The sequence below is a fragment of the Oncorhynchus tshawytscha genome, linkage group LG26 (genome assembly GCF_018296145.1).
Source record: "Oncorhynchus tshawytscha isolate Ot180627B linkage group LG26, Otsh_v2.0, whole genome shotgun sequence".
Taxonomy (NCBI): domain Eukaryota; kingdom Metazoa; phylum Chordata; class Actinopteri; order Salmoniformes; family Salmonidae; genus Oncorhynchus; species Oncorhynchus tshawytscha.
The window spans coordinates 8,642,443-8,669,758 of NC_056454.1; the positions used below are offsets into that span (position 1 = coordinate 8,642,443).

General features: G+C 40.4%; 1 protein-coding gene across 1 annotated transcript in view; it reads left to right on the plus strand.

Moving 5' to 3' along the window:
- LOC112225108 (inactive dipeptidyl peptidase 10) overlaps positions 1 to 27,316 on the plus strand; it is a 150,666-nt gene that overhangs the window by 109,160 nt on the left and 14,190 nt on the right. Inside the window, exons 8-16 of the mRNA XM_024388761.2 lie at positions 6,722 to 6,842; positions 12,727 to 12,881; positions 15,909 to 16,006; positions 16,251 to 16,374; positions 18,401 to 18,439; positions 18,869 to 18,976; positions 19,397 to 19,488; positions 21,421 to 21,468; positions 21,970 to 22,091. Of these exons, the coding sequence (XP_024244529.1) occupies positions 6,722 to 6,842; positions 12,727 to 12,881; positions 15,909 to 16,006; positions 16,251 to 16,374; positions 18,401 to 18,439; positions 18,869 to 18,976; positions 19,397 to 19,488; positions 21,421 to 21,468; positions 21,970 to 22,091 (907 nt within the window). The remainder of the gene's footprint in view (positions 1 to 6,721; positions 6,843 to 12,726; positions 12,882 to 15,908; positions 16,007 to 16,250; positions 16,375 to 18,400; positions 18,440 to 18,868; positions 18,977 to 19,396; positions 19,489 to 21,420; positions 21,469 to 21,969; positions 22,092 to 27,316) is intronic.

Consider the following 27,316-nt stretch of genomic DNA (forward strand, 5'->3'; position numbering starts at 1 on the left):
CTAAACTAGAGAGAAGTTAGGGCAGGAAGCCACCAGTGCTGTGTGCTGCCCCTCTCATTAGCTAGGGGGCTAGGACTGCTTACCTCCAGGTCTGCCCTAATTCTGACAGTAGGCTCCATAGCCAGGGCTGTAAAACCCAGACTCCTCCATGCGCTGCTTGTCCAGGCTAGAAAAGCCCTTAGTGTCCAGTTGGCTGGAAAAGAGATGCCCCAGGAAAATTTGGCCTCATCAAGCCTGACCATGAGGTAGGGATGTCGTTAGCCGGAGAGTTGCTCTACAGGCTAAAACTCTCCCAGAGAGGTAAAAAAAATTGTCAGCCTAGCCAGAGGGGGCACTGGTAAGCTAGACGAGGGGATAAGTAATGCTACGAAGTACAGGTAGAAGAAGCTAGCGGATAAAGCTAACTCTAAGTGTAACTTAGTAAGAAAATATATCCTTTTTTATTTGTGAAGTTCATCAAAAGTATTGAATTCATGCTTTTGAGTTAATCTTTTGATATGTCTTATAGTTTCATTTATTTATATTGACATGTTTCATCTACAGTTGCATTAAGCTCAATGCTGGGGTCGCTGTTGAGTAAGTTTGAGGATTGAATGTAGCATATGGTGATGTGAATAACTTACTCCTTAGCCTGATGTGTCCCCACATGCACCAGCAAATAGCTGGCTTTTCGAGTGGTGCTGACTGGTAAAACACTTGAGGGTGGTTATGTGTGCTAGCAAGGCAGAAGTCCTGGGTTTGAGCATTGGGGAGCCAAATTAGGATGAAGTAGTAATCACTAAGCAAGCTGCGTAATGTCCTTTACAGTGGTACCTAGTGACTTGGATCTACAGTTGCACTGGGGTCAGAGTTGTTGTTTTTTTTCACTTGGTCCCTACACCCCCTCAATGGTCCAGCTGCTCCCCCTATGGTCAATCCCCACTCCAATGGACATTTTATTTATTAATCACTGCTACAGTTGTTGTATATAGTGCTATTTTATTTGTATTGATGTATTTTTTATTACCATTTTCATTATTTTATTTCACTTAGCCTTGCATGTTGGAGCTTGGACCATAAGATGTTCACTGTAGAGAGAGTTTTTGATTTCCGTAAGGTAGAAAACAATGACTAGAGGGCGGGATCGTAGCACCTTATAAGGAGTGGGGTTCCCCATTATTCGCCATGCTTCCTGTCTGTATATGACAGACGTGTAATTGGATCTTCCCTGTGGTCCAGCCTTGAAGGGAATGTCCCCATATGTGAGATTCTGAAACGAGTATTTGAAAGAGAAATTCCAGTTCATTTTCAAATGGAAATCAGCCAAATTAGATGATTGATTCCAACATACAGCCTTTTGTCAACATCTAACAGGCTTAAGTATATTAGTGGCTTCTTGTCTACATTTGGAACATTCTGTGTGGTTGATTTGGGCATAAATCAAACTCACCTCCATTAGAGGGCCATTACTGGTGATGAGGGGTGAGAGGCAGACAGATGTGCAGGCATGCGGGACTCTCGAGTGGCATACGCTGCATCATTAGCCATAAGTGTATCTTATGAATAGATGATACTGCTAGTACACATATCTTCCATGCCCATACGGGAAAAAATACAATGGCAAAATAATGTATTTGAAAAACATTTATTTAATACATTTTAAATACATTCCAACATATATTGAAAATGTGTATATACTGTAAATGTTTGTAAAATGTACACTGAGTGTTCAAAATATTAGGAACAGCTGCTCTATCCATGTCAAAATCAAATCAAATGTTATTTGTCACATGCCCCAAATACAACAGATATCACCAGGTTGATTGAGGTTACAGTGAAATGCATATATGATTACTTACAGGCTCTAGTGCGGGAGCACTGGTAGGTCGGCCCAATTGAGGTAGTATGTACATGAATGTATAGTTAAAGTGACTATGCATATATGATAAACAGAGAGTAGCATCAGCGTAAAAGAGGGGATGGGGGAAGGGACAAAATGATAATAGTCCAGGTAGCCATTTTGATTACCTGTTCAGGAGTCTTATGGCTTGGGGTTAAAAACTGTTGAGAAGCCTTTTTGCCCGAGACACTCCGATACTGCTTGACCATGCAGTATTAGAGAGAACAGTCTATGACTGGGGTAGCTGGGGTCTTTGAGAAAATTTAGGGCCTTCCTCTGACACTGCCCGGTGTAGAGTACCTGGATGGCAGGCAGCTTAGCCCCAGTGATGTACTGGGCTGGACGCACTACCCTCTGTAGTGCCTTGCGGTCGGAGGCCGAGCAATTGCCGTAGCAGGCAGTGATGCAACCGTTCAGGATGCTCTCGATGTTGCAGCTGTAAAACCTTTTGAGGATCTCAGGACCCATGCCAAATCTTTTTAGTTTCCTGAGGGGGAATAGGCTTTGTCGTGCCCTCTTCACGACTGTCTTGGTGTGTTTGGACCGTTCTAGTTTATTGTTGATGTGGACACCAAGGACCTTGAAGCTCTCAACCTGCTCCACTACAGTACGTCGATGAGAATGGGGGCGTGCTCGGTCTTCCATTTCCTGTAGTCCACAATAATCTCCTTAGTCTTGGTTACGTTGAGGGATAGGTTGTTATTCTGGCACCACCCAGCCAGGTCTCTGACCTCCCTATGTGCTGTCTCGTCATTGTCGGTGATCAGGCCTTCCACTGTTGTGTTGTCTGCAAACTTAATGATGGTGTTGGAGTCGTGCTTGGCCATGCAGTCGTGGGTGAACAGGGAGTACACGAGGGGACTGAGCACGCACCCCTGGGGAGCTCCAGTGTCGAGGATCAGTGTTGCAGACGTGTTGCTACGTACCCTCACCACCTGGGGGCGGCCCGTCAGGAAGTCCAGGATCCAGTTGCAGAGGGAGGTGTTTAGTCCCAGGATCCTTAGCTTAGTGATGCGCTTTGAGGGTACTATGGTGTTGAACGTTGAGCTGTAGTCAATGAACAGCATTCTCACATAAGTGTTCCTTTTGTCCAGGTGGGAAAGGTTAGTGTGGAGTGCAATAGAGATCATCTGCGTCATCTGTGGATCTGTTTGGGCGGTATGCAAATTGGAGTGGGTCTAGAGTTTCTGGGATAATGGTGATGATGTGAGCCATTATTACCAGCCTTTCAAAGCACGTCAGGGCTATAGACGTGAGTGCTACGGGTCTGTAGTCATTTAGGCAGGTTGCCTTTGTTTTCTCATGGTCTGAGAGTCTTTCAGTGCCTTTTGGTAAAACTCCAAACTGGTTTTCATGTGCCTTTTAAGGAGTGGCTTCTGTCTGGCCACTCTAACATAAAGGCCTGATTGGTGGAGTGCTGTAGAGATGGTTGTCCTTCTGGAAGGTTCTCCCATCTCCACAAAGGAACTCTGGAGCTTTGTCAGAGTGACCATCCAGTTCTTTGTCACCTCCCTGACCAAGGCTCTTCCCCCCCCGATTGCTCAGTTTGCCCGGGTGGAATGATGGAAGCCACTGTGTTCTTGGGGACCTTCAATGCTGCAGAAATGTTTTGGAACCCTTCTCCAGATATGTGCCTCGACACAATCCTGTCTCGGAGCTCTACGGACAATTCCTTCAACATCATGGCTTGGTATTTGCACTGACATGCGCTGTCAACTGTGGGACCTTATGAATTTATTTACAGGTGTGTGCATTTCCAAATAATGTCCAATCGATTGAATGTACCACAGGTGGACTGCAATTAAGTTGTAGAAACATCTCAAGGATGAGCAAAGGAAACATGATGCCTCTGAGCTCAATTCCGAGTATCATAGCAAAGGGTCTGGATATTTATGTAAGTAAGGTATTTCTGTTTTTATTTTTTATACATTTGCAAACATTTCATTATGGGGTATTGTGTGTAAAGATTGATGAAGAAAAAATACATAGTTAATCAATTTTAGAATGCGGCTGTAACGTAACAAAATGTGGAAAAAGTCAAGGGGTCTGAATACTTTCCAAATGCACTGTATATGGAGACCCCCTACCCCGGCTTAGACGGGGCTTAGAGTCTTATGGGTTATAAAATCCTGTTATATTAATTAAATGAAGTGCCCTTTTATATAGACCACATGGAGAATCCAATAAATCTGATTTTCCAGATGAATAATGACTTGCTAAAGTACCCCCAAATTTTTGCATGTCTCTCATTTAAGGGTCAAGCCTGTTACGTGAATGGAACTCTTGTTTTAATATTGGTGAAACTATTCCTATATTTTTATAAAGAAACACTAATCTAATTGTCAAATCTGTTACCCATAGATAGATAGGCTAGAAATGTTTTACCAAATAGATGTTTATTTTGCTCATCTTGCATTCATTTGCCCCTCCCTGTTGCACACAACAAGCTTCCATTCCCCAGTCACGGGATTTATGGCTGATTTAAGAATAAATCATCAACCCTGTTACTTTATTTGGCACCTTTTGAGCCTATATATGCTATGCCCGGTTAAAATAAAATAGAGAGGGCCTTGAAGAGTAGACTAGTAACCCTAATATCCACAGAAAGCTGAAGAGTTGTATAATACAGTGGACTGGTCCAACTACTTTTTATATCTTTTTTTCTATACAAATCTTGGTTATGCAGGTATGAAATACAAAAGTATATACATTTTTCATGTGAATGAATAAAGCTTTGAATCCCCTCCATATTGTTTCAAACAGAGGGTTCAGTACATGACAGATTATTTGTCTGATATGGTTCAAATGTATTATGAAGTTATGAGTAAATGTTAAGAACTGTAGTTGCGTGTTTTCATGGTATTCATATCGACAAACAATACATCAATTGATTTAGGATGACCTGGAGCTTCATTTGGTATAAACTGAGTCGAAATCAGATGAACACACAAATTGAGAATTTACTTATTGAAATGTTGCTTACAGGAGGCCGGAGGGAGGGAGGGATATCGAGTCCTACAGTGACAATGTTTTTCTGAACCTCCTGGTAAAGATGAAGAGAAATGTATCTTCCATTACGTTTTCACTAATGTGGAAGTCAGTCTTTCAGGGATTGACATATAGTGAGCCAACGAAAAGTGAGCATGAGAAGGCTTATGTCTGCATACACAATGCTAGGTATAGCACCGCTAGCCGTACACTGTATAGCCGTATAATACCACTCATTGGAAGCACAACATTTACATTGACATTTTAGTCAGATGCTCTTATCCAGAGTGACAGTTAGTGCATTCATCTTAATATCACAGTCATAGTAAGTACATTTTCCCGCAATAAAGTAGCTGTCAGCGAGGTCAGAGCTAGTAAGGGGGGGAAAAAGTCAAGTGTGAGTGTTAAGTTTACAACAACAAAAAAATTGGGGTGGTGCTGTGGGATTATTTAAGATACTCTTTGAAGAGGTAGGGTTTCAGATGTTTTCGGAAGATGGGCAGGGACTCTGCTGTCCTCACTTCAGGGGGAAGCTGGTTCCACTATTGGGATGCCAGGGCAGTGAAGAGCTTGGACTGGACTGAGCAGGAGCTAGCCATACAATGTACAACCTATAGTAAAAAAATGTAATAATAGTAATTATCTCGAGCTCTATAATGCCTTCATTATTTAATTAAGCTGAAGAGAGGCACTTCTTTTTTTTTACCTCATGAGATGGGAAAACATGTTTTTATGAAGTTGAGCATGTGATCTTGGTGACAATGTTAAAATTAGGTGAAATCAAAGTATATTTGTTTACTCAACATCACAATTTAATGATATTACTGGCAAAGTTGTTTTATATTACTGGTGGCCCAAAAAAGTATACTGATGCTCAGTTCGTGTACAGAACTGACACAGTAGGTTTGTGTGGGTCAGCAACAGCATCCTTGAAGTGAAGGGTTTTGCTGCTGGGCTGATCTGTGAACACAAACTCAAGCCCAAAACAAAGAGTAATCCATATAGAAATGTTACGATTGCGCTTCCTTGTAACCAAACCTGTCATAACCAAATTTCCTAACAGACGCCTCGTAGTTTCAAACGCACTCCTCTCCTCTCCTGTGGTTTAAGGACAACTAGTCTCAGCTTTTAGTGAAGCAGATGGTACATTGATGTGGAAACTGTTCAAACTGTTCAAGTCATTGCTGTTAAAAGCAGCTCTTTTCACTGAATCCTATACCACACACACACTATGGAAGCGATTTAGGCAAGTTGCCTTTGCTTAATGTCTTTGATATAACAGCGGGGCCTGCAGAGCTTGAGATGGGGTCAGCTCCAGGACCAAGTGTCTACATAACAGTGCTTTATGTAAGTCTGGCTGATGCAGACAGCTGGCTGGCTGAGAAACGTTGAATGGTTCTGGGAAAAATAGAAATCTGAGGCTGAGGAATTGGGTGCTAATTTCAACACTGCTCTATGTAACACAGGTCCTTTAGGTTGATGGAATCGGACATTAGGTTTCTGCTGTTTCTCTGGTCAAGGGTGAATCCAGGCCACTTCAACCGTATCCAATCAGGGAATAAGACCTGATTGGAAAATGTGTTATTATTTCCCCCTTTCATGAATTTCAATATGTCTGCTAAATTGAGTGTGTTGAAACGGATTTTACCGTAGGCCTTGTATTTGTGTTTGAATATACTGTACATTACCATAGAAGTTTATTCTCTCTGGGTTCAAAACATAATTTTTGTCAAACACTGATGTTTCATTGAGTTTCACAGTGCAGGCCTGTAGAGGTCATACCAAGGTCAAATGTTAAATGTGATAGGTCAGTAATGACTTTCCTGTTCTCATTGTGTGTCCTTGTGCCCACAGATCTACATATTTGAAAACAATATTTACTACCAATCAGATGTGAAGAGCAACTCCCTCAGACTGACATCGTCTGGAAAGGAAGGGGTCATTTTCAATGGGATCACTGACTGGCTGTACGAGGGTAGGTGGGTCGTTCCACGAATAGAATACATTTTGCGCTCCTTTGATATTTGAAGTAAACATTGTGCTGCAATATTTAATCTTAAATACCTGTTATATTAAATTAAGTGCCCTTTAATATAGACCACACAGAAAATGTTATCAGCTTTTTTATATGAACAAAAAGACTTGCTAAAGTGCCAACATTCAGCATTTTGGCATGTCCCTCTGTACCCTCTGTGACTTCTATGAAGATTTTAACCCACTTAACCCCAAAATGTTTTCACCATCCTCTGCGGTTGTGATGTCCTGCAAAATTCTCAAAAACTACGTTGGAGGCGGCTTATGGTAGAGAAGTTAACATTACATTTTCTGGCAACATCTGTGGTGGAAATTCCCGCAGTCAGCATGCCAATTACATGTTCCCTCAAAACTTGAGACATCTGTGGCATATTGTTGTGGGAAAAACATTGTGTGCAAACAAACATGTGCATTTTAGAGTGGCCTTATATTGTCTCCAGCACAAGGTGCATTTGTGCAATGATCATGCTGTTAAATCAGATTCTTTATATGATCATGCTGTTTAATCAGACTCTTGATATGCCACACCTGACAGGTGTGGTATTTATCTTGGCAAAGGAAAAATGCTTGCTAACAGGGATGTAAACAAATGTATGAGAGAAATAAGCTTGTTGTGCATATGCAGTGGTGTAAAGTACTTAAGTACAAATACTTTAAAGTACTATTTATATAGTTTTGGGGGGTATCTGTACTTTACTTTACTATTCATATTTACTTTTACTTCACTACATTCCTAAAGAAAATAATGTTGTTTTTTACTCCATACATTTTACCTGACTCCCAAAGTAATCGTTAGATGTTGAATGCTTAGCAGGGCAGAAAAATTGACCAATTCACGCATTTATCAAGACAACACAAATGCATCTATTGTAAATGATGTGTGTTGGAGTGTGCCCCTGGTTATCCATAGATTTAAAAACAAAAAAAAGAAAATGGTGCTGTCTGCTCTGCTTAATAGAAGGAATTATTTCCACTTTCACTTTTGATACTTAAGTACATTTTAGCAATTACATTTACTTTTGATACTTAAGAATATTTAGAAGCAAATACTTTTAGACTTTTACTCAAGGAGCATTTTACTGGGTGACTTTTACTTTTACTGGAGTAACTCTCTATTAGGGTCTATACTTTTACTCAAGTATTACAATTGGGTACTTTTTCAACCACTGTGCGCATGGAACATTTCTTGGATCTTTTATTTCAGCTCATGCAACATGGGACCAACACTTTACATGTGGCGTTTATATTTTTGTTCAGTTTAACTCAAGATATTTGTGACTGAATAACACAGTTCAGTGATTTTCAACAATTCTAACATGCCTCATGTTTTCCTGATGATATCAAATTAGTCAAACACAGTCGGGGAGTCAAACCGCATTTTTTTAAATGAAATTTCCATTTCCCTTCAGCTACATAGTAGGTGGATGAATGAAATACTAAATTAGTACCGGATGCCAGTTTATGCAAAACAATGATTAAATATAAATGTGATGAAATAGCAGATTTGAAACGGGAAGAGTTCATTAAGTTTAGGAGAAAGACATCCCATTACGTTACTCAGGAGAAATGAAACTTTACACAGATTAAGAAAGCGTTTCAGCAAGCAGTTACTTTAACTGTGCAAATGTGTATAATTTTTGTTAATTTTTCCATCATCTGTACCTTTGTGAAGAATTATCATTGTAATGATTTACTGTATGGACATTCAGGGCCATATTAACTAAGCGTGTGCACTCAGCAATGTATAAAACACCAAAAGGAAAGCCAGAACATGAGACTATTAATTTACAGTACAGTTTACCATTACTTTATTATTTCTCTTGATCTTTATTTGACCTTTTTGCTATTTCACCACTCTGGGGCACTGTTCACAACTTTGACACAAGCAAAGCACTCGCCCACACAACGCCATCGGCCCAGTACAGTTGTAAACAGGATTCATCCTTGAAGAGCACACTTCTCCAGCATGCCAATAACCATTGAAGGTGAGAATTTTCCCACTGAAGTCGGTTACGACGCCAAACTGCATAAAGGTCAAGACCCTTGTGAGGATGACGAGCATGCAGATGAGCTTCCCTGAGACGGTTTCTGACAGGTTGTGCAGAAATTATTTCTTGTGCAAACCCACAGTTTCATCAGCTGTTCAGGTGTCTGGTCTCAGACAATCCCACAGATAAAGAAGCCGGATGTGGAGGTCCTGGGCTGGCATGGATACATGTGATATGCGGTTTTGAGGCCGGTTGGACGTACTGCCAAATTCTCTAAAATTACATTGGAGGCGGTTTATGGTAGAGAAATTATCATTCAATTACCAGGCAACAGCTCTGGTGGACAATACTGCAGTCAGCATGCCAATTGCACCCTCACTCAAAACTTGAGTCATCTGTGGCATTTTGTTATGTGACAAAATTATTATTATTTTTTGTCCCCAGCACAAGATGCCCCTGTGTAAAGAGCATGCTGTTTATCCAGTTTCTTCATATGCCACACCTGTCACCTCCTCTCTCTCTCTCTCTCTCGCTCTCTCTCTCTCTCTCTCTCTCTCTCTCTCTCTCTCAATGACTCCCAATCAGACCTAATTAACATCTCAAATGTTTGACATTATGTTGCCACAGACTGTTAACTGCACTCGAACATCATGCTTGAGTTGTCGCAATACTTTAGTGCTCTCTATTTTTTTTAGCACACTATCGACATATGGCCTTCGCACATGGAACAGTACAGATGGAAACTTCAGGAAAGATGATTATATCAACTATTATCTCAAGGTGTTTCACACTAAACTTCCATATGCAGCGTTAACCGTGAATGAAGTCTCCGCGGTTGAGGGAACGTTGCCTTTAAATTACTCTATAACGTGGATCTTACGCAATACTTCAGTGATACGGATTGAATCGAGCCCTAAAAACTACATGGCCATTTTGTTGGAGAATACAGTGCCTTATGAAAGTATTCACACCCCTCAACTTTGTCTGCATTTTGTTGAGTTACAGTCTGAATTTAAAATGGATTAAGCTGAGATTTTTTTTACACACAATACCCCATAATGTAAAAATGGAATTATGTTTACTAATTCTTTAAAAGTGAAAGCTGAATTGTCTTGAGTCAATAAGTATTCACCCCTTTGATATGGGTAACCTAAAAAAAAATGTGTGTAAAAATGTGCTTAACAAGTCACATAATAAGTTGCGTGAACTCACTGTGTGCAATAATTGTGCTTAACATGATTTTTGAATAACTATCTCATCACTGTACTGCACACATACACATATCTGTAAGGTCCCTCAGTCGAGCAGTGACCAGGGATGTTTTCCAATGGCTCGCAAAAGAAGGGCAACTATTGGTAGATGGGTAAAAAAAGCAGACTATCCCTTTGAGCATGGTTATTGGAGCAAGTTATTAATTACACTTTGGATTGTGTTGAAGGAAACTGCTCAGGGATTTCACCTTAAGGCCAATGGTATCTTTAAAACAGTTAATGTTTAATGGCTGTGATAGGAGAAAACAGACGATGGATCAACAACATTGTAGTTAATCCACAATACTAACCTACCAGACGAGCCAAATGGCTTTTATGCTCGCTCAGTAGCCGATGTGAGCAAGACCTTTAAACAGGTTAATATTCACAAGGCCGGGGGACCAGACGGATTACCAAGAAGTGTACTCAGAGCATGCGTGGACCAACTGGCAAGTGTCTTCACTGACATTTCCAACCTCTACCTGACTGAGTCTGTAATACCTACATGTTTCAAGCAGACCACCATAGTTCCTGTGCCCAAGAAAGTGAAGTTAATCTGCCTAATTGACTACCGCCCCGTAGCTCACACATCGGTAGCCATGAAGTGCTTTGAAAGGCTTGTCATGGCTCACATCAACACCATCATCCCGGAAACCCTAGACCCAATCGAATTCGCAAACGGCCCCAACAGATCCACAGATGTCGCATTCTTAATCTCTCCACACTGCCCTTTCCCACCTGGAAAAAGGAACACCTACTACTATGTGAGAATGCTGTTCATTGACTACAGCTCAGCGTTCAACACCATAGTGCCTACAAGGCTCATCACTAAGCTAAACTAAACATCTCCCTCTTCAACTGGATTCTGGACTTCCTGATGGGCCACACCCAGGTGGTGAGGGTAGGCAACAACACATCTGCCATGCTGATCCTCATCACAGGGGCCCCTCAGGGGTCCGTGCTTAGTCCCCTCCTGTCCTAACTGTTTACCCACGACTGCGTGGCCAAGCACGACTCCAATACCATCATCAACTTTGCTGATGACACAACAGTGGTAGGCCTGATCACTGACAACGATGGGACAGACTATAGGGAGGAGGTCAGAGACCTGGCAGTATAGTGGCGCTACAGAGGGTAGCGCGTATGGCCCAGTACATCAGTGGGGCCAAGCTTCCTGCCATCTAGGACCTATATACTCGGCGGTGTCAGAGGAAGGCCCAAAAAATTGTCATAGTCTCCGGTCACCCAAGTCATAGACTGTTCTCTCTGCTACCACGCGATACCGGAGCGCCAAATCTAGGTCCAAAAGGCGCCTTAACAGCTTCTACCCTCAAGCCATAAAACTGCTGAACAATTAATCATATGGCGACCCGGACTATTTGCATTGACCCCCCCTTTGTTTCTACACTGCTGCTACTCACTGTGTATTATCTATGCATAGTCACTTTACCCCTACCTTCATGTACAATTTACCTCGACTAACCTGTACTCCCACACATTGACTTGATACCAGTACCCCTGTATATAGCCCCGTTATTTTATTGTGTTACTTTTTATTTTATAATTTACTTTAGTTTATTTAGAAAATATTTTATTGACTCTTATTTATTGAACTGCATTGTTGGTGAAGGGCTTGTAGTAAGCATTTCACCTGTTGTATTCAGTGCATGTGAAAAATAACATTTGATTTGATAATTGACAGAATGAAAAGAAGGAAACCTGTACCGAATACAAATATTCCAAAGCATGAATCCTGTTTGCACCATGCACTTAAGTAACACTGCAAAATTGAATAAGTTAAGTTTTTGTCCTGAATAGAAAGTATCATGTTTGGGGCAAATACAACACATTAGTACCACTCTTCATATTTTCAAACATAGTGGTGGCTGCATCATGCTATGGGTATGCTGATAATCGCTAAGGACTGGGGAGTTTTTCAGGATAAAGAAGAAACATAATAGACCTAAGCAGAGGCAAAATCCTAGAGGATAACCTGTTTCAGTCTGCTTTCCACCAGACAATGGGAGATTAATTCACCTTTCAGCGGGACAATAACCCAAAGCGCAAGGCCAAATCTACACTGGAGTTGCTTACCAAGAAGACAGTGAATGTTTCTGAGTGGCTGAGCTAAAGTTTTGACTTAAATCTGCTTAAACATCTACAGCAAGACCTGATGGTTAATGGTTGTCTAGCAATGATCAACAATCAATTTGACAGTTTTGAAAAGAATAATGAAAAGAATAATGGGCAAATGTTGCACAATCCAGGAGTATAACACTCTTAGATACTTACCCAGAAAGACTCACAGCTGTAATCGCTGCCAAAGTTGCTTCTACAAAGTATTGACTCAGGGGTGTAAATGCTTATGTAAATGAGATATTTCTGTACCTAAAAACAAAAGGCAAACATTTCTAAAAACATGTTTTCACTTTATCATTATTGTGTGTGTAGATGGGTGAGAAAAAATATATATTGAATCCATTTTGAATTCAGGCTGTAACAAGTCAAGGGGTATGAATACTTTCTGTATTTAATTTTCTCGAGATCTGCAATATATTTGTTATATATTCCTTGTGTCTCTTTACAGAGGAGATTCTCCAGTCACATATAGCACACTGGTGGTCACCGGATGGAGAGAGGTTGGCCTTCCTGGTCCTCAATGACACTCTGGTGCCCAATATGGCCCTTCCTCGCTTCACTGGTGCTTCATACCCCAAAGGAAAGCAATACCCCTACCCTAAGGTAAGCCTGAGATGATGTAGAAGTACATTGTCTGCTGCCACCCACCTATCTAGCTTCAATTGGTGGAATGAAACAAATTAACAAGATAACTCTGAGTACGCTGAGATTACAGTAAGATAAAAAATATATATATTTTTTCACCTTGTTGAGAACAAGTTCTCAGTTACAACTGCGACCTGGCCAAGATAGAGCAAAGCAGTGTGACACAAACAACACAGAATTTACACATGGGATAAACAAATGTTCAGTCAGTTACACAATAGAAAAGTCTATATACAGTGTGTGCAAATGTAGTAAGATTAGGGAAGTAAGGCAATAAATAGGAATAGTGGCGAAATAATGACAATTTAGCAATGGAGATGATGATGTGCAGAAGACGAGTGTGCAGATAGAGATAATTGGGTGCAAAGGAGAAAAAATTAAAACAATATGGGGATGAGGTAGTTGGGTGGGCTATTTACAGATGGTCTATGTTATATATATCTCTAGTCATTCAATCAAAACCAAATTAACATTCCTCTTGAGCTTTTAGAAATCACAATTAGATACACTACCAGTCCAAGGTTTTAGAACACCTACTCATTCAAGGGTTTTACTTTATTTTTTACTATTTTCTACATTGTAGAATGATAGTGAAGTCATCAAAACTATGAAATAACACATGGAATCATGTAGTAACCAAAAATGTGTTAAACAAATAACAAATAACAATATATTTTATATTTGAGATACTTTAAATAGCCACCCTTTGCCTTGATGACATCTTTGCACACTCTTGGAATTCTCTCAACCAGCTTCACCTGGAATGCTTTTTCAACAGTCTTGAAGGAGTTCCCACATATGCTGAGAACTTGTTAGCTGCTTTTCCTTCACTCTGTGGTCCGACTAATCCCAAACCATCTCAATTGGGTTGAGGTCCAGTGATTGTGGAGACCAGGTCATCTGATGTAGCACTCAATCACTCTCCTTCTTGGTCAAATATCCCTTACACAGCCTGGAGGTGTGTTGGGTCATTGTCCTGTTGAAAAACAAATGATAGTCCCACTAAGCACAAACCAGATGGAATGGCGTATCGCTGCAAAATGCTGTGGTAGCCAGGCTGGTTAAGTTTGCCTTGAATTCTAAATAAATCACAGACAGTGTCACCAGCAAAGCAGCTGCACACCATGACACCTCCTCCTCCATGTTTTGCAGTGGGAAATACCCTTGCGGAGATCATCCGTACACCAACACCGCGTCTCACAAAGACACGACAGTTGGAAACAAAAATCTCTCATTTGAACTCCAGACCAAAGGACAGATTTACACCTGTCTAATGCTCGTGTTTCTTTGCCCAAGCCAGTCTCTTTTTATTATTGGTGTCCTTTAGTAGTGGATGGTGATGTTGAGATGTGTCTGTTACTTGAACTCTGTGAATCATTTATTTGAGCTGCAATTTCTGAGGCTGGTAAAGTCTAATGAACTTATCCTAATGAACCCTGAGTCTTCCATTCCTGTGGCAGGTATTGAAATGTTCCGTAATTGACTGACCTTCATGTCTTAAAGCAAAGATAAACTGTCGTTTCTATTTGCTTATTTTACCAAATAGGTCTACCTTCTGTATTACACCCCCCCCCCAACCAGTGAAGCTGGTTGAGAGAATTCCAAGAGTGTGCAAAGCTGTCATCAAGGAAAAGGGTGGCTACTTTGAAGAATCTCAAATGTAAAATATATTTTGATTTCTTTAACACTTTTTTGGTTACTACATGATTCCTTATGTGTTATTTCATAGTGTCCTCACTATTATTCTACAGTGTAGAAAATAGTAAAAATGAATAAAAACCCTTGAATGAGTAGGTGTTCTAAAACTTTTGACCGGTAGTATAAATGTACTTTGAGTTTTTTACAGTTTAAAACAGCAAATCCATTACCGTATCACTATAATTCTAAACTTCGATTTCACCTAACTCCGGGAACCATCCTGATTCACCATCCTGATTGAATAAGACCCACAGCATGTCTAAACTTCAAGGTACAGGAAGATCCATCCAAACAGTGTCCCTTTCCTGCAGCAATTAAGACTGAAACTCCCCACCAGATGTCTGTTGTTCCCCCAGTCCTGGGTGTGTCCCAATATACACCCTTTTCCCTACACAATGCACTACTTTGACCAGGGGCCTATGGTACCAGTAATGTACTATGAAAGGAATAGGGTACCATTTGGGACAGAAACCCTGTGTCCTCTGTTTCTACATTGATAATTAGATAACTGAGGATACATAAATGATCCCTCTTCCTGCTTTTTGTCAGCCTCTTGCAACACAGCACTGTGGTCCAGTGTGAGGCCAATCCGGCCATGTGTTCTTGGCCCAAGGTTAAACTAGAAGCGTCAGAATCCATACCGAGGGTGAGAACCAGTAGAGCTTGGCATATGGCATTTAGGGTTGAGTGCCAACAGTGAATATGACACTGAATGTAGAAAAAGCATTGGTACTCTATTAGGGAGGATTAGCATTAGAAAAGGTCAATACAATACTGTGCTGTAGCAGTGCCTATAAGAGGACTATACAGGCTTATACAGGCTTTGGTTCATATCTTCATGCATTGTTCAAGGCCAACCTTTGTGATTCTTATTCAGGTTTAAACATGGTTAGGCTAAATCCAGGGCTGCGTGTAAATGAGGTGATAACTTTAGTCATGCTGTTTATCTCATTTTCTTTCATAACCATTAACATTTGTATCACCGTTAGATAAAACGAGTTGATATTATGCGTTGTATTGTGTAAAGCCATAGCTATTATCCATTGTTAGGGCATGTGATCAATGATTCTAATGTGTTACTATTATCATCATCTATTGTTTCAGAATGTTTTGAAGTTTTTTTTTATGTTGGTAGCACATATACAGTATAATATTGCTCTACATAACTACAATGTAATTATGCAATTGTTTAGTCGATATGGTGATTGCTTTCGTGTGGTGTTTTTAATCTGTGATTCATAATGTTTAATGGTGCTACAATATCTAAAGGACTGATTCTGTTTTCAGGCTGGCCAACCCAACCCCACAGTGAAGTTATATGTGGTGAATCTGTACGGGCCGACACACACACAGGAGCTCACACCACCAGACAGCCTCAAACTAAGGTGTGATTTACTGCCTGGAATAATGAAAACACATATTGGAAAGTTCGCTATTTGGAGGGACTAGGTCATGGTACATGTTGCAGATGATAACAACTTCTGTCCGTTCTCTCTCGTAGGGAGCACTATGTGGCAATGGTCCATGTTTCAGACAATAACCACTGTGGTTGTTCTCTCTAGTAAGGAGCACTATGTGGTCATGGTCCATGTCTCAGACAATAACCACTGTGGTTGTTCTCTCTTGTAGGGAGCACTATGTCGCCATGGTCAGTTGGATCAGTAAAACCAAGACGACGGTCAGGTGGATGAACCGTGCCCAGAATGTGTCCATCCTGACCGTATGTGAGACCACCACGGGGGCCTGTGTTAAGGTGAGAGGCATGCTGGGTAGGGGGTGGGGGGCTTGGTAATGTTGAGACTAGGTCACACTCACCCTGGGGGGGTCATTCTGTTATTGTGTCAGTGGGAGAACAGAGCAGACAATGCATTGACTTTATTACTGCTATGCTACCAAAGGGAGAGATACCATTGACTCGAATGCCTCATCTGATAGTGCTGTATCAGCTGTTGTGCTTTTTTGTGTGCTTTTTACTATGCCTGCTAAAGGACACTTGTGGAGGGGTGCACTTTTTCTGTTTTGTTTATCTACCACTTTGAATACAACTATTATCTTGTGGCATTTATCAGATAAACACACACTATAAGTCATATTAATTATTCTATTACTTTCAACTGGGAAGCCTTTATTAAATGATCATCTCAGCAAACTGTTTTCATTAAGTAAAGACTTATTCTTCCCACTATTTGTTTTGATGGCAATGATTGCACAGTGTTATTATAAGCTATGTCTGGAAAAGGGCAAAGCTGCGGTCCCCTGTGGGGAAAACATGGGAGTCTATTGGACACGGTCCAGTTCGACTGTCCCAGGGTCAGGCCCCACAGACGGCTGGACCACAAACAAACAGACGCTCCAGCCAAGAAGCGGCTCCGCCTGGGCGCAGACTCAATTTCTCTGCCAATGCTTTTGTCCTTGTCTCCAATGGGTTTTAATTTAAAGAGCACAGATTCCGGATTTCCCCAGTTGGCATTTTAACCCTAAAAGCACCAACAGGGGGTCAAAAAAATGTCATCATTTAGAAACCCTTTTTTATACTCGGTCAAGCAACTTGTTACCAACAACAAAAAACTACATCTATCTAGATGCTTGTGTTAAAATGGAGGAATGAAACATAATCAGTCTTTTTATACTAGCGATGTGTGGTAGTATGAAAATTTGGGGCATAGCAGCCACTATAATAAAAATTATATATATATATATATATGTGTATGTAAATAAATATTTAGCTTTCAGTCAATTTCTCTGCACCAAGTTGAGAGTCTCATCGTTCTTGGAACTGAGTTGATCGCCCATAGCATTCCAAAATTAGAGCTAAAAGTCTGATGCCACCATATGGTCTAAATCGGCCATATCGGGGGACTGTAACGTTCTGGGTGTAGTGGGTGAGAAGTCAGGCGCAGGAAGCAGAGAGTTCAGGGTAGTGCTAATTTAATGCACAAAAACGGCGAACATAAGCCAACCCCACGAAAACACAGGGCGTACAACAAAAACAACGCCCCAAACACGGGGACTTAAACTGTCCAGCAAAACGGGAAACACGTAACCCACAGACGTGCACACAAGTTACACAAAACAATCCAGCACAAAGAGCAGGCGGGCCGGCTGGCTAATAAAGCCCAACTAATCAGCAAATACACAACAGGTGTAACCAATAAACAGACAAGGAGGGGGAGGAAAGAATCAGTGGCAGCTAGTAGGCCGGTGATGACGACCGCCGAGCACCACCCGAACGGGAAGGGGAGCCACCTTCGGTAGGAGTCGTGACAGGGACACTTTAGGTACTACCAGTATCTCAGATTTGCCACTTTCTCAGCCTCTGAGTATTACAGGAAAAAAACACTGAAGAAATAACAGACAAATGTTCATAATTAGTATCTATGGGTGAAATTGATCAAAATATCTTTAAAAAAATTTAAACATTTTTAAATGTATTCTTATTTTGGGAAATTAAAAACAATTTACTTGTGTTACAAAAGGTTAATAAAATAAAAAGTGTTAGTTTGACAGAAAGTGTTTCATACATTTTTTTGAAAAGAAAAACAAAACACTTTTGGAACTTTTAGGGGTTGAAATATGTTGGCGCTTTTAGAGTTAAAGTATTGGGGAAGAAAGGGAATTGAGTGATTTTGAGGGACTTAGGGCTGTCTTTGTGGGATGCTTAATTCCAACCAGGCTCCACGGCTATTCAGGTTTGCTGAAGTAGGTTGGGATGTAATATGGGACATATTATAAATCGGGACATAATATTAACTGTTAACATGTTGGCCTTTCTATTTCAGAGGCATGAGGAGGTCTCAGAGCTCTGGCTTTCAAAGCAGGTAAAAAATATTTACTTTTGTCAGTAATGGCCAAACTTGCATTCAATCTTATTCAATAGATCTTTGTTGTGCACTCATAGTAGTAAATGGCCTAAATTGCCATTACACTTGTACCGATGTAGGATCTTAATTTGATTACTCTTTTGTTGCTGAGAATTGCAAACTTTTAGTGTATTTGAGTTTTAAAAAGGCTTCTAAAGTTGATAATTTCACTTGGAAATGTCAGACTTGATTTGCCCTAACAGAAAATGTATCAATCCCTACAAATATGACCAATAATTATAATCCACATAATAATTCATATTTCCAGGATTATTTTCCTGCTGTAGTAAACTGGTTTAAATTACTGTATTTTACACTATCTCTGTGATCATGTAATGACGTCATAACACTCTAAACTAAAAATGTTTGCTGTTTTTGTTTCGGCAGAACCAGGAACCAGTGTTCTCCAGGGATGGCAGCATATTCTTCCTGACAGTGCCCGTCAAGCAAGGCGGGCGTGGAGAGTTCCATCACATCGCCATGTTCACCACACAGGTACTAGGGTCACGTCACCATAGTTACATCACTGATGAGGGTCACTCATGTCACCATGGTTACCACTCAAAGGGTTCTGTTACCATAGTTTCCACCGGGGTGAGAGTAATATCTCCATGGTTACAGCACAAGTGAGGGTAGGGTTACTACTGTGTGCCCATAGTGGTGAGCATCATCTCTCAATGGCCACTGTACTTTTTTGCAATTATATTATGTGATAACTCAATGAAAGTGGCTTCAACCACATCAAATTGCAATCCTTGCTAGTGACCAGTACTTAGGACGTATGATGAGGATGATGATGATCTTGATGAGGATGATGTGATGACTCTGAAAACAGGAAGGTTTTTTAAAAATAGATATTGTAGATCACTCTAATAATAGTATATTTCCTGTTTCTCGTCTCCTTCCTCGCTCCAGTTCAGAGCAGATCAAAACGAGGTCCGCCATCTAACATCAGGAAACTGGGAAGTAACTAAGATCCTGGCCTATGATGAGAGCAACGACAACATGTGAGTGTCTCTTCTGAACTGTGCATAATAAATCAATAATGAGGATTCAGGTATTTAGTACGTACAGTGAGGTACAAAATTATTTGGACAGCGACACTTTGTTTTAGCTCTGTACTCCAGCACTTTGGATTTGAAATGATGCAATGACTATGATTAAAGTGCAGACTGTCAGCTCGGGTGAACTGTTTAGAAATGACAGAACTCTTTGTACACAGTCCCATTTAAAGGAACCAAAAGTATTTGGGCACATTTACTTATGTGTTTTAAAGTAGTCAAAGTATGGTATTTTTATGCCCATATTCCTAACACGCAATAATTACACGTTGTAAACTTTCATTCGTAGTCTAGGTTGGAGCAACCTCATGATGGGTATATGGAAAATTTGAGTATCATGTAGTTGCCTAACCCTATCGATGTTCAATTGAACTGGGTGAATGGACTATTAATGACAGTCATCCAACATGCTGTAATAGAAATAAGGCCATGCTCATTAAAAAAATAGTCCTCCCTTATCATAAATGGCACTGACCTCCACTGTTTTGAATACTTGCACATTAATGTGGATGCTACCATGATTACGGATAATCCTTGAATGAAACGTGAATAATAATGAGTGAGAAAGGTACAGTGGCACAAAGATCATACCCCCAAGAAATGCTAACCTCTCACCATTAACAATAAAAAGGGAAGCATAGCATTTTTGGGGGGTATGACATTTATGCCTCTAACTTTTTAAATCATCATGATGATTTTGTAGGGAACACTTTGCTTCTTGAAAGCCCAATATCTTGAAAACTTGACTGCTGACATGCAAAACTTTTTGGGAATGTATCATCAGTGGACTAATGAAACCTCATATTCATTGTATAATTTCAAATCCGAAGTGCTGGAGTACAGAGACTAAACAATTTATTGATAACACATTTTTTGGATAGTCTGTAGTGCATCTACAGATGGACTATCTTCAGACTCTTACCCTTACCCTCTTACTCTTAACCCTTACCCTAACCCTTATTCTAAACTTACCCTAACCCTTATTCTAAACCTAACAGTATATCTGGCAAGTAGTTGCTTATCAAAATATAGTATGACCATCTGTAAAGCATCTACAGATGGACTATCCAAATAAAGTGTGACCAATGTGTCACTGTCAAAATATTTTTGGACCTCACTATATATGAGTCTTATATGGATAGGTGACAGACAGTTGAGCATCTGCAGCCATGTTGAGTCCCATATGTAATAATTCCTGCATTGACTATAACATGACATTAATCATAATTCAACACATTCCTCATCAGTTCTTGACACAAAGGTATCTCATACATATGCAACAGCTAGTCTGGTCGACAGATCACATTATGTGCATGTATGGAATGATGAATGAATGCTGTAGAGGAGTTGACGACAGCACAAAGCGAAAACATCATTGTTATCACAGTGAACTTGATTGTATGTTATGGGGGGCTTTGTGTCATTACTCTTGTAAGAGTTGTGGTGTCAGGTACATTCCGAATCAAAATCTCAGACCAATGTAACTGCAAATCATAGACAGCACACCATAGTGCATGGTGGGAAAAGGAGGTTTAAGAATTGACATTGCATTTTGCATCATAAAACATAGAACCTTGAGTGTGAAACTGTATAGTACCTGTATTAGCATGTTATTGTAGCTTGATAGGCAAGTGTTTTCTCTTCTCAACTTGACACTAATAAACCTCATGCGTATTGCCTCAAGACTGAGTGTCATTTGCATATGAAGTACACAGACAAATCCTGCTTATTTGAAAGTATCAGGTTTATTTCTCATCTAAATATGACATGTTGCAGGCACAAAGCTGAGCTTGAGAGTGTATTTATGGCATAACCTTGTTAGCGAAGGCCACCGGATTTCTTTGAGACTCAATTAACTTGTTTGTTTCTTCTATACAGATATTTTCTCAGCACTGAAGGCTCACCGCGAAGAAGACAGCTTTTCAGGTGACTCATTTAGCAACCTGTCCTGAATCTTGCTTGACAGCTCCCCTTTGATTTACAGTCCCTCTCATATTCTGTCATTTTTCTTTTAGCGAAGAACATGTCATAACAACAGTAAACATCTGAGGTTGTGTGCTTACAGAAATGTAGAGACACTCTGATGTAAGATCGTGTACACTGGATGATACTTGTTTTATAAAGAGTATGGAGGTTGCACAGGCACATTAGGTTATGATAATTACATTTTTCAACAAACCTTTTCCAAATTCAGCTGCTCTTTGATAAGGGAGAATCGTCTTAATTACATTTAAAATGCTTTCAGGTGAACCAATGACTTGAAGCTCCTAACCTCAACATTGCTTGTCTCCTCATTTATGTAGAGTGTAAATATCATGTGCCAACTGCAAACACCACAGGTGCTAGATACTCTATAGGCCTGTTCTTTAGGGTTTGCAGTGGATGTTAAAACGGTCACCTAATCTTCCGTCTTCCCCTTCCTTTCAGTGTGAAGACTGTCGGGTTGTTCCCTCGACACTGTCTGACGTGTGAGCTAAATAAGGCGCACTGTCTGTTCTTTAATGCTGAGATAAGCCCCAATGATAAGCATATCATCCTCCACTGTAAAGGTAAGCTAGCCGAGCTAAATGATGAGTTAGCTAAATCCTAACTCAGTGCATTGGATTCCACTCTTTACCACCAAGATAGCACTAGCAGGTCAATGCAAAGTAAACATGTCATTACACTGTAAAGGTTATCCAGCTTACCTAAATGCTAACACAGACAGACCATTGTAAAGTAGTGCTCCATAGCGCCAAGACAGCACTAACAGGCTAATGCAAACATGTCATTTTAGTCAGCTGAGCTAAATTCTAACACAAGCAGTGCATCATTCTGAAGGCTAATATTGATCTACATGCTAACACCCCTCATCTGTCTTTGTTGAAGTTAGATAAATATTGATAGAGCATAGGAAACTAAAGCATCAACTTTCTTTGAGAGGTAATTTCAAGACATTAGGGACCAACATCAACCAACCATTCATTATTTGAAATGGTGAAGTTATGCCAGCTAGGACATTTGTTAAACCCAACCAATGCATCATCCACTTAGACTTAGATTCAGGATCAGAGATACAGTGCATATAAGATAAATTATCAGATCCAGCAAAAGTACAGCAATTCCTCTAAGTGCTCACTGTTTCCCTGTAAGGTATATCACATGCTCTCAGAGAATAGCCAATCCAACAAACACCAATGTGATAGTAGGATAGTAATGCTAAAAGCGAACATAACCGGCTCCTAAACATACACTGAAGATATATGTTAGAGACACAAACAGAATGTGATTTTATACCAGGGATATACACTACTGTTCAAAAGCTTGGGGTCACCTGGAAATGTCCTTTTTTGTCCATTAAAATAACATCAAATTGATCCGAAATACAGTGTAGCCATGTTGTAAATGACTATTACAGCTGGAAACAGCCGATTGTTTATGGAATATCTACATAGGCGTACAGAGGCCCATTATCAGCAACCATCACTCCTGTGTTCCAATGGCACGTTGTGTTAGCTAATCCAAGTTTATAATTTTAAAAGGCTAATATATCATTAGAAAACCCTTTTGCAATTATGTTAGCACAGCTGAAAACTGTTGTTCTGATTAAAGAAGCAATAAAACTGGCCTTCTTTAGATTAGTTGAGTATCTGGAGCATCAGCATTTGTAGGTTCGTTCACAGGCTCCAAATGGCCAGAAACAATTAACTTTATTCTGAAACTCTTCAGTCTGTTCTTGTTCTGAGAAATGAAGGCTATTCCATGCGAGAAATTACCAAGAAACTGAAGATCTCGTACAACGCTGTGTACTACTACCTTCACAGAACAGCGCAAACGGGCTCTAACCAGAATATAAAGAGGAGCAGCAGGACCCGGAGACCAACTGAGCATGAGGTCAAGTACATTAGAGTGTCTAGTTTGAGAAACAGACACCTCACAAGTCCTCAACTGGCAGCTTCATTAAATAGTACCTGCAAAACACCCGTCTCAATGTCAACAGTGAAGAGGTGACTCCGGGATGCTGGCCTTCTAGGTAGAGTTGCAAAGAAAAAGCCATATCTCAGACTAGCCAATAAAATAAAATATTAAGATGGGAAAAAGAATACAGACACTGGACAGAGTAAGATTGGAAAAAAGTGTTATGGACAGACAAATCTAAGTTTGAGGTGTACAGATCACAAAGAACAACTTTTGTGAGATGCAGAAAAATGAAAAGATGCTGGAGGAGTGCTTGACGCCATCTGTCAAGCATGGGGGAGGCAATGTGATGGTCTGGGGTGCTTTGGTGATGGTAAAGTGGGAGATTTGTACAGGGTAAAATGGATCTTGAAGAAGGAAGGCAATCACTCCATTTTGCAACGCCATGCCATACCCTGTGGACGGCGCTTAGTTGGAGCTAATTTCCTCCTACAACAGGACAATGACCCAAAGCACAGCTCCAAACTATGCAAGAACTATTTAGGGAAGAAGCAGTCAGCTGGTATTCTGTCTATAATGGAGTGGCCAGCACAGTCACTGAATCTCAACCCTATTGAGCTGTTGTGGGAGCAGCTTGACCGTATTGTAAGTAAGAAGTGCCCATCAAGTCAATCCAATTTATGGGAGGTGCTTCAGGAAGCAGGAAGCAACTAATTTCATGTATGTGTTCATGGAAAACAAGGACATTTCTAAGTGACCACAAACTTTTGAATGGTAGTGTATATTATATTGATTGATTGGTTTAATTTATTTGGCAATTTGTAAAATCCATACATAAGGGTGCTCCAGCTGGAGATGCCTCCACATACAATTTAAGTAAATCATCAAGGATAACACAATTAAGCTTAACAGCTTATTTCCATTGTTGTCCTTTTGATGCAAGTGGGAATACAACAAGGTTAGGCGGCAATTGTAATGACAACAGACAATGACAGACACAATGACAGTCTCACATACCCTTAATATATGAACAATCAATCCCTAATATATCATATGTATGTATATATATATATATATATATATATATATATATATATATATATATATATATATATATATATATATATATATATATATATATATATATACAGTGGGGAGAACAAGTATTTGATAACCTGCAAAATTTGGCAGTGTTTCCTACTTACAAAGCATGTAGAGGTCTGTCATTTTTATCATAGGTACACTTCAACTGTGAGAGTTGGAATCAAAACTCAAAAATCCAGAAAATCACATTGTATGATTTTTAAGTAATTAATTTGCATTTTATTGCATGACATAAGTATTTGATTCAATCAGAAAAGCAGAACTTAATATTTGGTACAGAAACCTTTGTTTTACAATTACAGAGATCAAACATTTCCTGTAGTTCTTGACCAGGTTTGCACACACTGCAGCATGGATTTTGGCCCACTCCTCCATACATACCTTCTCCAGATCCTTCAGGTTTTGGGGCTGTCGCTGGGCAATACAGACTTTCAGCTCCCTCCAAAGATGTTCTATTGGGTTCAGGTGTGGAGACTGGCTAGGCCACTCCAGGACCTTGAGATGCTTCTTACGGAACCACTCCTTAGTTGCCCTGGCTGTGTGTTTCGGGTCGTTGTCATGCTGGAAGACCCAGCCACGACCCACCTTCAATACTCTTACTGAGGGAAGGAGGTTGTTGACCAAGATCTCGCGATACATGGCCCCATCCATCCTCCCCTCAATACGGTGCAGTCGTCCTTTCCCCTTTGCAGAAAAGCATCCCCAAAGAATGATGTTTCCACCTCCATGCTTCACGGTTGGGATGGGGTTCTTGGGGTTGTACTCATCCTTCTTCTTCCTCCAAACACGGCGAGTGGAGTTTAGACCAAAAAGCTCTATTTTTGTCTCATCAGACCACATGACCTTCTTCCATTCCTCCTCTGGATCATCCAGATGGTCATTGGCAGACTTCAGATGGGCCTGGACATGCGCTGGCTTGAGCAGGGGGACCTTGCGTGTGCTGCAGGATTTTAATCCATGACGGTGTAGTGTGTTACTAATGGTTTTCTTTGAGACTGTGGTCCCAGCTCTTTTCAGGTCATTGACCAGGTCCTGCCGTATAATTCTGGGCTGATCCCTCACCTTCCTCATGATCATTGATGCCCCACGTGGTGAGATCTTGCATGGAGCCCCAGACCGAGGGTGATTGACCGTCATCTTGAACTTCTTCCATTTTCTAATAATTGCTCCAACAGTTGCCTTCTCACCAAGCTGCTTGCCTATTGTCCTGTAGCCCATCCCAGCCTTGTGCAGGTCTACAATTTTATCCCTGATGTCCTTACACAGCTCCCTGGTCTTGGCCATTGTGGAGAGGTTGGAGTCTGTTTGATTGAGTGTGTGCACAGGTGTCTTTTATACAGGTAATGAGTTCAAACAGGTGCAGTTAATACAGGTAATGAGTGGAGAACAGGAGAGCTTCTTAAAGAAAAACTAACAGGTCTGTGAGAGCCGGAATTCTAACTGGTTGGTAGGTGATCAAATACTTATGTCTTGCAATAAAATGCAAATTAATTACTTAAAAATCATACAATGTGATGTTCTGGATTTTTGTTTTAGATTCCGTCTCTCACAGTTGAAGTGTACCTATCATAAAAATTACAGGCCTCAACATGCTTTGTAAGCAGGAAAACCTGCAAAATAGGCAGTGTGTCAAATACTTGTTCTCCCCACTGTACAGTATATATACAGTGTATATATACACACATACACATACACACACACAAGACAATCACATTATAATAACAACAGGCACCAAAAAGGCAGACCATATGCTATCCCGGGCATTTCCCTCTCCGCCTCCTACTTTAATCTTACCACTCACTTTAAAGACATGTTACTATTTAGCCATTTTTTTCAGTGAGAACTTGAAACTACCTATGGAGGTTATAAGTTTGAAATTCTTTGGAAGATTATTCCAAAGAATGCAGCCCAGTATAAAACAAAAATCTTTCCCTGTACCAGTTTTAAATCTAAAAGGAACTAAGTCAGTTTCACTCCTTCTAGTTGAATAGTTATGGTTATCCCTTACTAAGTTAAAGTAGTTACATAAGTATCTGGGGACCATACAGTGGACAATCTTATGTACAAGACACCATTTTCAAAGTGGGAAGAGTCAAGATGTGTAAGTGCTGGAAGTTTAAGAATAATTCTGACTAATTTGTTCTGAGATGTCTGCAATAAAAATGTTATATCTTGGGGGCACTATTGTACCTGGAAGAGCATGCATAGTCGAAGTGGCACTGAACAAGAGCCCCTGCCAATGTCCCCATTGCGTTCTTATCCAGATATTTGGAGGTTCAAGCCAGGAACCTAATTTTATGGCGATAGCATTTTCTGCCATGCTCTCCCCTGTCAGATGGTTATCTAGCACACATCCAAGATACTTAACAGAGTCTTTTGTTGCGACTACTATGTCACCTACTACCACCTTAAAATCTGGGGATTTCCTCAGTTTCACTTTGGACCCGAACAAGATGGACTGACAGCTTTTTGTCATATAGCCATTTAATGACATTCAGAAGTTCAGCACTGAGGGCTTTCTCAACCACATTTGTGTCTTTGTGGGTAACCAACAGTGCAGAAAAGGTCACATGTACAGGCAGATTTTAGATAATGTATATACAATAGAAATAAAAGTGGACCCAGCACACTCTCTTGGGGAGTGGTCCCATCCACATCCACCATCTGTTTTCTTCCTTGAAGGTAAGAGCTGACCTATTTTACTGCTAAGTTGTTAAATCCACTGTATCAAACCACTTTTTGAGATCTAACATTACCATACCACAAAATTTCC